Genomic DNA, 15,858 nt, shown 5'->3' with positions numbered 1-15,858 from the left:
TGTTATCATTATATTTTCTCTGTATAATTTAGTTTAGTTTTTGTACTTTTTTTAATCAATTTTTACTTTTGTAATGATTAGAGTCGATGACGCAGGGTGCACGGGAAAACTTCTCGAGTTTATGTTTGCACCCTTAAACGAAAATATTATTGTATATATGTTAACAAATAAATAAATAAAAAAAAAAAAATAATAATAAAATTATAGGTATCTAGGACCTGGTAATATTTACTGATATGTATATCTAATGTATTTCAATTTAACACATGTTGGACAGCGCAATGAAACTGGGTGTGAAGAATAAGTTGTGTGGCTTTAACTTTAGACTTTTAGTGATTATTGTTTATCAGACGCAAAGGGCTGCTTTTAAAACAACTCGTTACCCTATTATATCTACTTTTGTATAATAAAGTGTTAAAATAGAACAATGCTCCAACAGGGCGGGTCCACGACATTTATGCATAACGTTTCCCTGAAGAGTAATGTACACAAGCAGACTGATCTGCCAGGGGTTATAAGAATTTGCCCCCACCATCTAAATATAAAATTAGTGACAAAAGACCTATTTTTGCGATTGAGAGAAAATATCCAATGATTAATTTTGTAATTAAATGGAACGCCCGTAAGCGTCATAATTTCATTTTTTAAGTAATGATAACATATATGTAACAACTAACAATACTTGTTTCATCGACACTTCAAACTTACTATAAATATAAAAATATTAAGCTGTGTTTTAAGAGCTCTCTTTAACATTGTCCGATATTCAAAATAAGATAAAACTAATCCAGCAAGTTAGTTTAAAAAAATTAACAAAAAACATTAATTTATTCAGCTTGTGACGATGTATTTTCGAATTTTTTTTTTAGACAGTGTAAGTGTTAAATGCGATAAAATCCTTAGACATGGTTGGCTGAAAGTATATTGAGCGAGACCGTCATGATACAAAGCCACATTTATTCTCTACTTAATAGTAAATAGTAATGTTCTGGAATAAATATACGTATATATATTCTTATATAAGAATGAATTGTGAATCGTAGAATGTCGTTTATATTGACATGGTAAATTTAACTAGTGTTGGTAACTAAAATGGAAACGCTAAGGAATAGTAAAAATCTTTCTAAATGGAAAGGATTGATCTCGTACCGTTTGCAATGTACAGTCGGGGTCAGTGAAGGTTCGTCACTTTAAGATCTATTTTCGTGTGCTCAGTATGGCCGATAATCTGCTGTACTGATCGAGTATGACATATTGCGTCGCAATGATTTGATGTTTAAATTCAAAAGGTGCTAAGAGTTTAAAACTTGTTAAAGGAATTAATTTGAAAACTAACAAAAGTTTTCTTACTCTGACTGCACTTAAGTACTGCTTTACTTTTGAGAAGCTTCTGAAGCTTGAACTTTTCGCGCCACACATTCTTTCTGGTGTCCATTCTCCTTTTTAGTGTCCGATAATATAATCTTGATCTTGTGTTGGTGTGTATGTGTAGAATTTAATAGAATAATACAACAACACAACATATTTTAATAAAATAATATTTTGACAGTCGATAAGGTCAAGTTACCAGAACTTGACCTTATCGGGCAAGCGAGCTCACTATTAAGTCCAGAATCAGTTTAACTCATAGTAGTATTATATACTGAATCGTTTATTTTTATTTTAGCTATGTTAGCGTCATAGCGTGAGTCGAGACGGCCCAGTGGTTAGAGCGTGTGCATCTTAACCGATGATTGCAGGTTCAAATCCAGGCAAGCAACGGTGATTCATGTGCTTAATTTGTCTTTATAATTAATCTCGTGCTCAGCGGTGAAGGAAAACATCGTGAGGAAACCTGAATGTGACAAATTTCATAGAAATTCTGCCACATGTGTGGAATACATGTGTGGAATACAAAAAAACCCGCATTAGAACAGCGTGGTGGAATATGTTCCAAACCTTCTTCTCAAAGGGAGAGTATGCCTTTAGCCCAGCAGTGGGAATTTACAGGCTGTTGTTGTTGTTGTTAGCGTCTCTATTACATACTAATCTATATTAATATAATCATTCATAATTTAACAATGTTTACTTCAATATTTTGTTATATATTTACGATTCTAATATATACCTTTACATGTAAAGGAAATACCAAAAATAATTTAAAAAACGAAAACCATTACCGTCTCACTACTAGGTGCGTTAATGGAGATATGACCATGAAGAAAACGTAATTATTGCTGAATGAAAATAATTCTTATCTTTAATAAAAAATACGCAGTATGTGTCTCATGTTAGCGACTTATTGTCTTTTTTGAGAATAAATGTTTATAAACATAAACCTACATAATTTACATGATAAATGATAATATTATTGACATAAGTAACTCGCTGGTTTAGTGGCCAGATTCTCGAGGTTCTGAGTTGAAATCCCTCGTCGAGCCAATAAAATTTGGAGTTCTATAGGTCATGAAAATAAATTTTCAATAGCAGCCTGAATTTTGAAAATTAGCAAAATTTATATACTACCGTTCATTGGAAAGCATTTAAAACATTTATTTTAAAAGTAACCTTAAATTCGTCAACGGCCCAAGTTGAATAGAAATGTTTTATTGAACAAACAATTGTATAAAAAAAAATATTTTACTTACATTACCTTTGTTTACAATATCTTAAATTGGCTATTCATATGAAGAAACTTCTTTCCTTATCATCATACCTGATCATTTAATATTAAACTAAAAAGTATGTACTATTCCCACGACATCGCTCAAAAATGAAACTTAACAGAGACCACAGACTATATTAATTTAAGTAGAGACCAAAGAGTAGGTATACAATCACTAAGTTATATCATAACTTTATACAACCGTATCCATTTGCTTAAATGTGGATAATTTTCCATTTTCTTATCAAATGTCTCAACTAAAGGCATTACGTATTCAGCCAAATATTATATAATATTATGTCTATGTGTGTGTTGTAAAATTCCTTATATCAAAAATCATACAATTAATATAGATTTAATTTTTCTGTTATGCGTAGATGACCAATTTAAAAACCATGAGAATAATTGAAAATATTTAAGATGTTTTCAGGTTTTTCAAAATAGGTATTTTTTGTAATTATTAATCCTTAAATTCTTCCCTTGATTTTGATAATGCTACTGAAAGAAATTTGTAATTGATTGTTTTAATAAGAGAATAACGTCTCATTAAAAAAAGATGTTGAGCTCGTTTATAGGTAATAAAAAAAACTACGATTATATTATACGATTATACCATTTTATATAAAAGTTAGAACTCCATTTAGCAAATAATTAATTATATATTATTAATAACCGTTTATTATAAACTATAAATAACGTCTTCACAAACTTTAGTCATTGTCAGATTGTTAGAGGATTAATATTAAAAAAATATGACAGACATTATTATGATTTATACATTTTGGAAAACAAAAAAGAGTTTTATGTTCAATGGTTATATGACTATTGAGTATGAACTTTTGAGTAAGGCATTAGATAATTAACTTTCAGCTTAGAAAACTTATTTTGAAACTTTATCCAAAGAAATGTCACACCTAATTCAAATTTGGAACTCTGTATACAGTCCAGAAACAAAGTGTTTTCTTACAGAAAATTAAACACATAAACATATGATTTGCTCTAAATTCTATCTCTTCATCATCTGCTGACAACATCTCCCCCTGGAACACTGAAAAGAAAATTATGTGCAGAAATCATATCTTAAACATAATTTCTATAGTGTCTACAATACATATATATATATATATATATATATATATATATATATATACTGTGTGTCGCATAACTGTTAAAAGAGGCAGCATCGTTATCTATTCATTAAAATTAAATGGATATTAAATACACAGATAATTTATTTGTTGTGCTTACTCTAAGTCGTCATATCAAATGAATTTCACGCTTCTTCTACATCACTAACGAAAATGGGATTAAGCATCCTTATAATAACATTAAATAGCATATATACAGACGATAGCAATGTTAACCTTTTAGGTGATGATTTTAGTGGTTAGCAGAATCCGCTGACCGACAAGCAATTTTACTCTTATTGCTCTCACTCACACCAAGGCATATTGTAAGCATAAACGTCACTCGTACTATTGCACATGAATAATAATTCAAAATGGACGGGCGAGCGTAAGTGAAAAGATCTATACAATTTGTCTGAAAAGTTCGTATACAAATAAAGGTTTACCATTATAAAATTTTAATAATATTTAAAAACTAATATTAAGCTTGTTTTATCTTTAAATAAATTAAAGAGTATTTTTGGAATTTCCGTTTCACAACATTCAATAATGTTGAATATAATATATTGAATAGGGTAAACATTGAATATTTTATTTCTTTGGCGTTTATTTAGAAAAATGAAAGTGATTTTTTTCTTTTTAAAATGTATATTGTAAATAAACAAATATCAAAAAAAGTAATGTTTCCGCTGAGTTTTTTCGAGGAATGACCATTTATAAAAAAATATAAAGGCACAGATGTATCCTTTTGCAATGTTAGTGTTTTAATGGACTCAAAAGAATTCAATCAATCAAGGGAAACAAAATAAAAAAAAACTGAATAATTACTTAATATTATATATATTAACATAAATAAAAATACAGACTCTAAACAATATCTCGACAACAATACTGAGTTATTACATTTAAGTGCACTTTGTACCTATATTAAATATATTTAAAATAAATCTTACAAAAGCTCAACTGGTATTAAATACGAATGTAAAGAGTAATAAATCATTTGAACATAATTTCCATAACGTAACGTAACTACGATCAAAAAAATAAAATCAGTTAAAACAATCGAAATTCGACTTTTGTTGGAATTAACTGATTTGAATACAATAATAAATTAGATTGGTTAATAAAAAGGACACACCAAAAATATATCAGCCTTTGGCATTTAAAGTATGAATATAGTGTAACTGTTTTGTCATCTGTGTGCTAGAAATAAATCGTTGAATTGTCACGTGTTACTTTCCGCGGTTCGCTGCCATGAAATAGATAGTGTTGTTTGATACGATAGCGGCCAGGAAGGGATGGTCCGCTACGAAGCTCGGCACGGGGTCCTCGCCTATGATCGCGGAACATAACATGATGCCCATCGCTGCAATACAAACACCTCGATCACGAACGAGTGATATCTTCGTCCCAAAGAGGATCCAAATACGAGGAGGACGTTACATGGCATTTGAAAGCGACAAGCAAATCTGGCACAGACACATAGAGACACTTACAATTTTACAATGAAATAAGTACAAGAATATATTCATCAGTTTGCAAATACGAATTAACAATAATAAGAATCATTATTGATGTCGATAAGCTACATACATATAAAAATTTAAACGTAAGTAGACCGCGGGTGACTACTAGTTTAAATAGTTTTAAAAAAAAATGAAATAAAATGAATAATGAAACAAAAATCCCGCGGTTGCCTCGTCTAAATTTTTTTTACAATTGTGCAACATCGACGCGGTCGCATGCGATGCGCTCTGGCGGCCAACGAAGAGGCGGAGGCGGCGCCGGCCTCTAGAGGCCGCGGTACGCGCCCGTGAACAGCTGCGTGCGCGCCTGCAGCAGCGCGAACACGAAGGGGCGGTCGGCGACGAAGCGCGGCGCGGGCGGGCGCGCGCAGCGCAGCATCATCACCATGCCTGCACCACACGCAGCTCGCTACAGCTCAGCGCGGGGGGCGGGGCGCGGCGCGGGGCGCGGCACGAGCGCCGCCAGCACGGCGCCGCGCGCCAGTACGCACCACAGCGCCGGCCGGTCCGCCCGCACGCTGGCGCTCGGCCGCAGCGAGCGCTTCGCGCGCACCGAGCTCGCTGCCGCCCGGCAACCCAACGTATACATTCCCCAACACACGACCACACACGCCGCGCCCGCAGCCGAAACCGATTTTTAGTAATATAGTATAGCGTATGGAACGTGGACCCGGATGATATGATATGACTTTACATTGTTATAAAAAGAACCCTTCTCCTAATTAAACTACTATGAACGAGAGTTTGTTAGTATTTGATATGGTGTATGAGGATGCTCTTAAATTTACACAAAAAACGTATTAATGATCAGCCCGTCGCAAAGAACGGAATAACAACATTCACGGGACAGCTGTATAATAAGAGCACATCAACTTGATATATTTTTTTTTATTTGAAGTATCATTAAACAATTTAGTTGAATCGATTTTTACCACAGAAGCAGCCCAAGCACATTTAACAATAAATAACACAAGCCATTTTATTTTAAAATACGTAGGTGTGGATTAATGTATCGCAAATAATTAGTATTTTATAATAGTAAAACAATTTATCTTTCAATTGCACAAAAGTAACATTTGTTAGCCAAGGGAATGTACTGTTATTTATTTTTAATATCAGAATTTATAAATTGTTAGTACGACCGTAACTAAACCAACAAAGCAATGCCTGCCTCCCACTTCAGGTTTCAGAAATATGAATAGTCTTTACGTATGAGTTTAACCCATGTAACTTTCAAATACCATTTAAAAAATATAAAATATTTCGAATATTTACACAACTTATAAAATAAGTCCATTTGTACCGTAACTATAAAGGTGATAATGATTATTTTTATATCTACATAATTGGGTATGAGGTGTTTCCCATAAACAAATATTAAAGTCATACCCGTAGCGGCTGCGGCCTCAGCGCCCTCCTCGTTGACTTCGATGAAGGCTTTTTGGACGGCCTTGGACACGTACAGCTGTTCAGGTTTGTTTAGAACCTTCGTGATACCAGAATTTTGACAGTCGAAGATAGCTTTGATACCGAGCTGAAATAATACAACATTTTGTTAGTTTTTTATCATCTATAGATTACTATTTTCTAATAAAACTATGGTACTCCATGACATTTGAATTGCAGTCCCATCACTGAATATATATGTACCGTCAGCAACGCAACGGTTTTTATGTTATACATACAAATCCAAAATAAGCTACAGGATTTATTAAACGATACTAAAAACTACAAATTGGTCTTTTTAAATAATTTATCATCTATATAAAACAATATATGTATGTATTTCACAAGGCTATTTAAAATACATTTTATGAACTGATAACAATAAAAATGTCATTAATCATACAAGATTATCTAATCATCCATATGTTTGGAACATTGAAACATACCTTTTTAATTATAATTTCATTATCACATTGATTGTGATAAGTCAAGAATTTTTTATAAGAATTTTTCTGTATCAGAAAGCTATTTATGGATATTAATACGTAAGCAAGACTATAATATATGACCATATCACGTCATTGTTTCGACAAGGATTTTACAGTCTGACAGCCAGCCCCCTCACTGACATTAACCTTCCTTAGAAACGTTATTATTTGTATTTGTATCGATGGCAATCTTTTATTGATAGACTTAACAAAATAGTACAAAGATCTGCTGATGTTTAGTAAAAAAATATAAAATATAAAACGCCAAAATGTTTATATAAAATGTAAAAAAGGCACGGGCATCTGCGACCCTGTGGATGTTGTAAATTAAATAATAAAAAAAAAACCAAAACAGTCCTGTTAAATTTTTACGTCATTCAAGTAAACTTTACAAGAAAGCATTTTTGAATATTTAAATTCAGCTACCGTTTCGGAAAGCATCCTACATGTTTACCTTTTTAAGTATAAAAATAGCTTACCTTGGGCAGAAGAGTTGCTAGATCGATTTCTGTTTCAATCTTGAATTTAGGTATGGTGACTTGCACTTTGGTCTTGAACATCTTGTCCATTTCGGCGAGCAAGTCGAAGCCGCCGGCGAGCTTCGTCATCACGGAGTCGAGGCCCGTGATGTCGTTCGGGAGGATTATGAGCATGCTGGCCTCATCGCCCACGTAGGGTATTTGGAGAAGCTGGGAATTAAATTTTAATATTATATTTATACCATATTTATCGAAAATATGATCCCTTTTTATAGACTAACTGTCAAATGGGCCACATGATGGTAAGTGGTCACCACAATGGACATTGGCACCGTAAGAAAAATTAAGCATTCGACAACCACCCTTGGGAACCGTTTGGAATCAACTCTACCGCGGTATTACACTGTAACCGTTATAATAACCAGAATTGGTCCTCATTTTTGTGGGCAATAAATAAGTGAGAAGGAATATGGAATAAGAAGAAATAAGGAATAAATTTAAATTGGATCGGAATAGATTCGGGAACGTATCATTACTGTTATTAGTTGACGACCTCCATGGTCGAGTGGTGTGTACACCGGTTTTCATGGATACGCCACTCTGAGGTCCCGGGTTCGATTCCTGGCCGAGTCGATGTATATTACCATCAGTTTTCTATGTTGTCTTGGGTTTGGGTGTTTGTGGTACCGTCGTTACTACTCACAATGAGATCTGAGTAATGTATGTGATGTTGTCTCATATTAGTTACTAAAATTGAATTTGATACCGTAATCTTTGGTAAAATTCATGTGTTAAATAGCCGTGTATTTGGGTTTCAATCAGCTCATACATGTTATCATTATTATTAATTCATCTTCTGTTTATTTTATTAGAAATAAGCAAACATTAATCTAATGTAGGTGCAATTGGATGAATTCCAGACCACTCTGTGTTTATACTTTCAATAGTATTTTTAGGCTTGTTCATATTTTTAAACACTTACTATAGCTGTGGCGATTAGCTAATTTTACTTTTTTCTGAACGTTCATTGGTCAATTTTAGTCGATGACGTAACAGACGACCAATGAGCGTTCAGTATTTAGTCACATTAGCAAATCTGACTTTGTACATTTCAAAAACTAGCGAAAAATTTGTAAAGCTTAAAGCTTTACAAATTTTTTACACGAAATGATCATTGTTGTAATTTATTTTCATTTATTGGAACTTAACTAGCCTATTACATGACAAAGATAAAAATTATCGCAATAACCGTAGGCTACAATATCATATTTCATAGTGAAAAACAAAAAACAATTCTAGTAAAACTAAATTAAACAGAATCACTGATGTCACCAATGGGCGGCATTACTGCTAAAGGACAGTATTTGCTTGGTTGTCTGGGTCAGAGGAAATGGTCTGATAAGGTAAAGCGGTAAAATAAGGTAAAAGGCGGCACGGCGGCCTTACTCAGAGAAGACTAGACAGTCTAGACTAGACAGACTAGGCCTAGGTTTACAGGCGAAGTTAAAACAAGGGCACATACTTCATACACAGGTGGATCCCATTGAATAGCAAGCTATTTTCATATGATCTGAGAGTTCATGGTCAAGAACATGACTACCGAAATTACGTACTATACGCAAGAATTTCTTGCCAGAAATACCCAATAAATTGCAATGGAATAGATTGAACATAGGATTTGTCTCAAGTAGCAAGATAAAACAAATCAAGGATAAAGTCACCAAGCGAAAGAGTGACTTGACTTGTACATATTATGGTGATACGTAGGGCATACCTAACGTAATCATTTATTTTTTGACTCAAAACGGGACACTGATTTATTTCTGTCAATTTAAAGGTAGCCAAGAAATGAAATCCTTTTTTTTAAAGTCATTCATTAAGAATATATCAGTTAGGTCAAAAGTTACAAATTATTAGAGGTATACGGTATACCACACTCACACACCGCTCGCGTTCGACTGAGATCCTCGGCTACGCATATTTTCAGGCGGTTTCAGAAAACGGGACAATTTCCTGTCCCAGAGTTCATCTCATGGACACCGGAACTCGTAATCTTAAAAAGGGACTGTCCCGCTCAAAAAGGGACGCCTGGTCACATTAGGCATACCACGAAACTGGGTAACTAAAAGATTAAAAGAAGGTAATGTTACCTGAGCGTTCAGTTCAGAGCTCTCCCCGTAGAAGTAGTCATCTTCCTTATACATCATAGGAACATCTACTGTAGTCTTATCATCGACGTGGAACGGTTGGTCGATGGTGTTAGCTGGGTCGAACTGCTTCTTCCAGGTTCCCTACAAAAACCATCGATTATTTTTAGAAATCATATCTACCTTTATTTACACATACCATTCATATTTATTGCACACGGTATTTGCTTATGAACATCTGTTTAAGTTGGCAAATATTTATTTACGTTACCTAATCCTTAAGTAAAATCAAAATTTTCTTGGTATTTCGCGTTGAATCACCGACCAAACGCAATTTTAAGTTTGAAATCATGAAAAATGACGTTACACATGCTTGTCGCATATTAAGAGTCTATCTCAATTTCCTTCAATTTGTATACTTTTTATTTGCGTTAAATTTCGGCGACAATTTAATGTTACTTTTGCGCTCGTAAACCATATTTTAGCCTCAGATTAATAGCTAATTTCTCTTGGAATTTCGGACTATAACTCACAAACTTATGTATGTATGTATAATTAGTATTGATTTTTAAATGTTTCTAGACGGATTAAGTAATAATTTTATGTTAATCCTCTTATCTATATGTTGAGAGAATGTTTGACTTTGACCTTTACTCAATTATCAAAAAAGTAAACAAATCTCATTTTATTTTTAATTTCGAGAATTATCGACAAAAAAAGACCACAACAGATTTACAAGGTAACTTTTAAGAAGCGTTTAAAGTGCATTAGTCTTAACAGAAAAAAAATTGAAAAAACAATTGTTAACACTAGAAATGCTAGACACTCATAATTATATCCTCTTCAAATTTTCAATGACTATATTTTGACCACAGTACAACTTTTTTTTTTAAATTATATTCTCTATATAATATATCAAGTTAGCTACTAAACTGAAGTAAAAAACCACAGAATAAATATAAACAATTCTTTGCTATATGTAAACACTATTATATACATTTGATGAATAAATATGTGTTCAACATGTAGAAGTTAAAAAAATATTTGCGAATACTTTAGGTATATAATATTTTCATAATTTACCTTAAAGTAGATAGCGTTTAAGAGCACAAGTCTTGTGTCTTCACCGAGGCTGTCTGCTGAAAGGAGTTCCTTTATTTTTTCATTTGTCTGTTTCTCAACCTGTTAATTAATGAATATTATTTAAATAAATATAATATATGTAATAACATAATAATATAAATCGATAATTTATGTAAATTTACAATTATTTTCATTCATTTCAATATCCTATTATAATTGTTGTTAATGGTTATGTCCAACTAATTGATTTAAGTCATTGCAATCCTTTTCAATCTTGACCAGCCATAACGACAGTGGCCAAACCACATATGAATATAATAATTTGATACAAGTAAAAATAATTTATTCACATGACAACTTATTGATTGCATGCTAATTAAACATAGGACCTGAGAAGATTCATATGTTACTACAATAACAGATTTTGTCGCTAAAATTTAGAAGTACGCACTATGAAAGATTAATCACTCCAAAAGCACACATTTGAAACTTCGATCTTAAATAATAATCAGTAATGCATCATATTAAAGATTTCATTGAAATTAATAAGAATACCTCCATGTTTCAACATTACATTTCAGAATAATGATAAAGATAATATATCTACTTATTCCATGATTTGCTAAATGCTCTGCTATATCATATGCACTATAAATAATTCTAGTATATATCTATTTATGAAATAGCACTATTTCTAACTATTTAAATCCACTTTAATATTAGTGCAAAAGTTCTGATAACAAATTTCTAGTAACAAATATGATTCAAGAACTCGACCAATAATATCATATCAATTAATTATTGAAGTTATTTGTTTGGGCAAACTGTTGTGATTGTAATGAGCTATGTATATGACACTCACCCATTTGTTGATAAGATCAGCGGCGGCCGCACCATTACTGAAGTCCACTTTTTCGAGAGCAGCATCAAATACCTTGATAGCATCTGCCTTCAATTTCTCATCCAAATCATAATCACCATCTTTTATGTAGACTTTATTCGCAATATTGAGGGTGACACCTTTAATAGATTTCAATTTTTCTGATACTGAAGAAAATGAAGAACGGATCTAGAACAAGCAATTTAAAATTGAGGAATAATAAAGTTACAAATTAATGATGAACACAATTTATGTTTCCGTATATGGGTATTCGATCAAAATATAGCCATATTTTTTTTAATAAAATTATTCAAGTTTAATATGGATTTTCTGGATGTAAGATTGTAGGGTGATAAGTTATATATAATACAAATAGTACTTACATCGTCATCTCCGGGAATACCAAGAGATGTCAGTAATTCAGAGTGAGCAGGTTCACTTGTTCCCAAAGTCAATAGAGCTAACACAAACTCGGCTGACAGAGGTGAGGATACCACACTAGTAGTCTTATCTAGTTCCTGAAATACATACTATAATTAATTTACAATAAAAACATTTAAAATTATGTATAAAATTATAATTGATATATGACTAATGTACTATTGAAGTGTAATTCCTACTTGCTATTTAAGTATATTAATGATTTTCAAAAAAAAAAGATTATTTATTTATTTTGTACTGTATAGATTTTTTTTTTAAATTTTTGATTTTATATGAATAATACTTACATTACAGAACTTCACAGAAAACTGGGCTATCGATGAAGTGAGTGCTTTGGAGTCCATGTTTGCTGAATACACTGTTTTCACTCCCAATACTAGAGCTAAAAATCGAAAAATCACTTTAATAATTTCGGAAAGTTTAGCTTCAAAAGCGGTGTTACCGGGTTCGTACCGCTTGGCGTTCTAATCGGTAATACAATTTCTACAGACACTAGACAGCGTCAATGATGTCATCAAATAGCCCACCCACTAAATAAAACATTAGTATAATGCAAACGAATAACGAAACCCAGCTATGTATCCATTTACTGCGTGATTCACAATTCGGTAGAAGTTTCAAGGTTACTTAAACAGAAAACAATTAGTAATATAAAAAATAATTACTGAGTAGAAATGTTTTCCTGATCCACATCAACGTTTGTAGCTTATTATCAATCAAAGCGAATTTTTATATTAAAAATTATTCATTAATCTGAACGATAAAAACTGACCAATCCGCTGTTATTTATCTTATCTTATCGATTTGGATTTATTTTCGAAATAAACTTAATTATTACTATATAGAATCTATAAAATAATTTTATTAATGTTTATTTTTAATGTCAATCAATACAATATACAAAATTCATAAAATAACATTACAAATTATAATAAACAAAAAACAACTCAATAGTATATTTCCGTAATAGCCATAATGGTTTGCTGTTGTATATATTTCAGTCTTTACTTTAGTTCAATTGACAGCATAATTTAATGACATTCCTAGTGTTGTAGTAGCAGTAAAATCGCCGATTATGTTACGATTTTTGTTTCTATTATTAGTTCGAATCAAAACACTTATATTTATTATATTAAGTTTGTTAGTCTGTATAATATAACTATTGATGTGAAATATATAAAGCATAACATAGGTCTATTAACATAGCGACGCGTCACTATACCATGCGTTGCCACTCTGTGATATTGATAATATGAAACATTTAATACGGTGTGGCGTTGTGTCCACTAAACAAGGAGTCGGCGACTCAAATATTTCTCACATATCAAGCGTTCTGCGACGTCCTCTATACATTTTACTGTCCAACCTAACCAAATACTAGATTTTAATAATATATATTTTTTATAATTATCTTTATGTCTTCGATACTTACTGAATTTAGGAATTAAGCGTTTTCAGTATAGAAAACAGAATAAGAAGTTATGTTTTACATTATTTACATAAGAAATGTAAAAAAAATACTCTTAAAAGAATCTAGTTATTGATCGCAACAGTAAATTTACACGAATGCACAGAGATAATGTTGTGGTATCTTATCTATCAATATCGGTTCATGAACGATAATATAATTTATATACATATATATATATATATATCTCGTGTTCTGCTTCTATTGAAATTTTATTAATTATTTAATTGACCTCTTTCATAATATAACTTGACGAACTTTCGAAATAATTACATTATTTTGACATAAATTGTGTAAATAAAATCGTGGAAAAGAGTAACTATTGAGTTTTGCCTTTGAGTCTCTTCAGTAGTACCTATTTTTCAAAAATATGGTAGCTACACATTTAATTTAACATTTTAACAAAATGATTTGGTTTTGGCTCAGACTCAAGCTCATGCTCAGGCTTGACTCGAAATCGGCTTCAGGCTGTTTCTGGATATTTATGAACAGAATTAAGTACAGTTTAGAAACTGTACTTAATACTCCCAAACGAGCCCATCTCAATGCTATCCTGTCATCTCTGAAAGGTGATAGATAGAAACGAATTCATTTCATAGTATACCACTATAATTGGCACTCATATAAATTGCTTTTCTAGTCATCTCAACTGTATTTACATTTATAAAAGAAAGCCTATTGTCTGATATTTAGTAGGTTGGCCTGGTCTTGCAAACTTATATTACTTCCTAGTCTTTCTAAGTAAATGAAAATGTATCATAGAACCGGAAAAAATATTACTAACTTTAAAAATATAATACATATATAACCATAACATTCACACAAACTAATTACACTTAGCTGTTACTTGACTGCATAGAGTCATTACCTCTTTTATAGGTCACTGTATATATATATACTGTGCTTACTAAATCCAAACTCGTCTGCTGATAATTTAAAAACAAAGTAAGTTAATTTTAACGAAACGTTTAAAAATTCTAAGATTAATTTATTTTCCTCCAGTCTTTTTTTTGTATTAAAAATTCTAAACTAATAAAATCGTAAAAAGAAGTCAGTTAATCTAAGTTCTGTAATTATTTTGTCTAAGTAATGAGTTACGTTTTATGTGAATGTTAGCCTTCTATATTGGATAACGAAAATTAAATTTAATTTGAATGTTTATTATGCAATTCCCTGGGGTCAATTTAAGACAAGAGATTGCAAACACGGATTGTCTTTGCAGTTACCCCTATGAGGTATTTGCCATGACCGGAGAGTAACCTGTGAGACTCGGTACTCAAAATTAACTTTCTAACTCTATATAAAAGTACAGATGATGATGATGAGAATTAGTCTGATCATGTTTCTTATACATGATCTGCAGCTAAATATTAAAATAATAATTCTAACAAGGCGTTCCAAAAAACTGTAAAGGAAATAAAAATAATACTTAGTCAAAAATCGACAGCCTTGTAAGAGGTTATCTGTATGCAGGTTATATTCTACGAAGCAAAAAGAATAGAACTGACTGATTTCTTTATATTAGTAATAAACAAAAATATCTCTATTTATAGTCATTAGTGTCAACAGAAATGAAATTTAAAATTCTTAGTAGTCACTAGAAACTATGTAGACTTATTTATATTTTTTATATAAACAACAGTTATACTAAATCTAAAAAAAATAGTATGTCCATATATTTGACCGTATCATGTAGAGTAGTAAACCGCGCGTTGAGGACGCGTAGTTACTACTGTCCACCTGGACCGCCCGCAGGTCAGTGCGGATGCCCGCCTGTTATACCGGGAGCAGGGAATAATATCAACCAACCTGTGTGCTGCCGACCATGCGAAATACCACCTAATCCGTGTTGCCCTAGATTCCATAAGGGTAAAAACACTTGGAAAAAATATAAGTATCTCGCCTTATTAGTATGTTTTCCACTTATTATCTTTCAAATGTTTAATGTTTCTGGACACGCAACGCCATATAAGGGAGAATGTAGAGATTATGAGTACATGCGTATACGCACGAAAAAATATCCTTGGAGAGACGGCGTACAAACTCTCTTTCACAATGATCGCGTGAACCATTTACCTGGCGAGTGTGAGCCTCCGCCTCTTGACTGTGACTGAATGTGACCTTTACAA

The 15,858-nt window shown here is 32.2% G+C and overlaps 1 protein-coding gene across 6 annotated transcripts; it reads right to left on the bottom strand.

Annotated features, from left to right (window-relative positions):
• Window positions 1-3,543: 3,543 nt before the first annotated feature.
• Window positions 3,544-13,802, bottom strand: LOC124535306 (antichymotrypsin-2-like). 6 transcript variants are annotated; one of them, XM_047111495.1, is made up of 9 exons: window positions 12,927-13,108; window positions 12,549-12,643; window positions 12,204-12,338; window positions 11,803-12,009; window positions 10,941-11,039; window positions 9,861-10,001; window positions 7,711-7,920; window positions 6,687-6,831; window positions 3,544-3,692 (listed from the first exon to the last, which is right to left on the bottom strand). In XM_047111495.1, the coding sequence occupies exons 1-9, from the start codon at window positions 12,952-12,954 to the stop codon at window positions 3,559-3,561; spliced, it is 1,194 nt and encodes a 397-aa protein (XP_046967451.1). In that variant the 5' UTR covers window positions 12,955-13,108; the 3' UTR covers window positions 3,544-3,558. The 6 variants fall into 6 exon arrangements, with proteins under 6 accessions (XP_046967451.1, XP_046967482.1, XP_046967443.1 ...); XM_047111526.1 differs by lacking the exons at window positions 3,544-3,692; window positions 12,927-13,108 and adding exons at window positions 4,596-5,137; window positions 13,694-13,802; XM_047111487.1 differs by lacking the exon at window positions 3,544-3,692 and adding an exon at window positions 4,596-5,137 and having other exon boundaries at window positions 12,927-13,105.
• Window positions 13,803-15,858: the final 2,056 nt, after the last annotated feature.

This window comes from Vanessa cardui, chromosome 2 (genome assembly GCF_905220365.1).
Source record: "Vanessa cardui chromosome 2, ilVanCard2.1, whole genome shotgun sequence".
NCBI classification, from domain to species: domain Eukaryota; kingdom Metazoa; phylum Arthropoda; class Insecta; order Lepidoptera; family Nymphalidae; genus Vanessa; species Vanessa cardui.
Note: the sequence above shows the minus strand (reverse complement) of the source record. Positions and strands in the feature narration are given on the sequence as shown.

What these genes read in the sequence shown, in the direction of transcription:
- LOC124535306 (XM_047111495.1), bottom strand. Translation starts at nt 12,954, where the DNA reads ATGTGGATCAGGAAAACATTTCTACTCA. An exon ending in TAAACGCTATCTACTTTAAG is followed by an intron (nt 10,002 to 10,940) that starts GTAAATTATGAA and finishes TGGTTTTTGTAG; the next exon opens with GGAACCTGGAAGAAGCAGTT. An exon ending in GCTCTGAACTGAACGCTCAG is followed by an intron (nt 7,921 to 9,860) that starts GTAACATTACCT and finishes TTTAATTCCCAG; the next exon opens with CTTCTCCAAATACCCTACGT.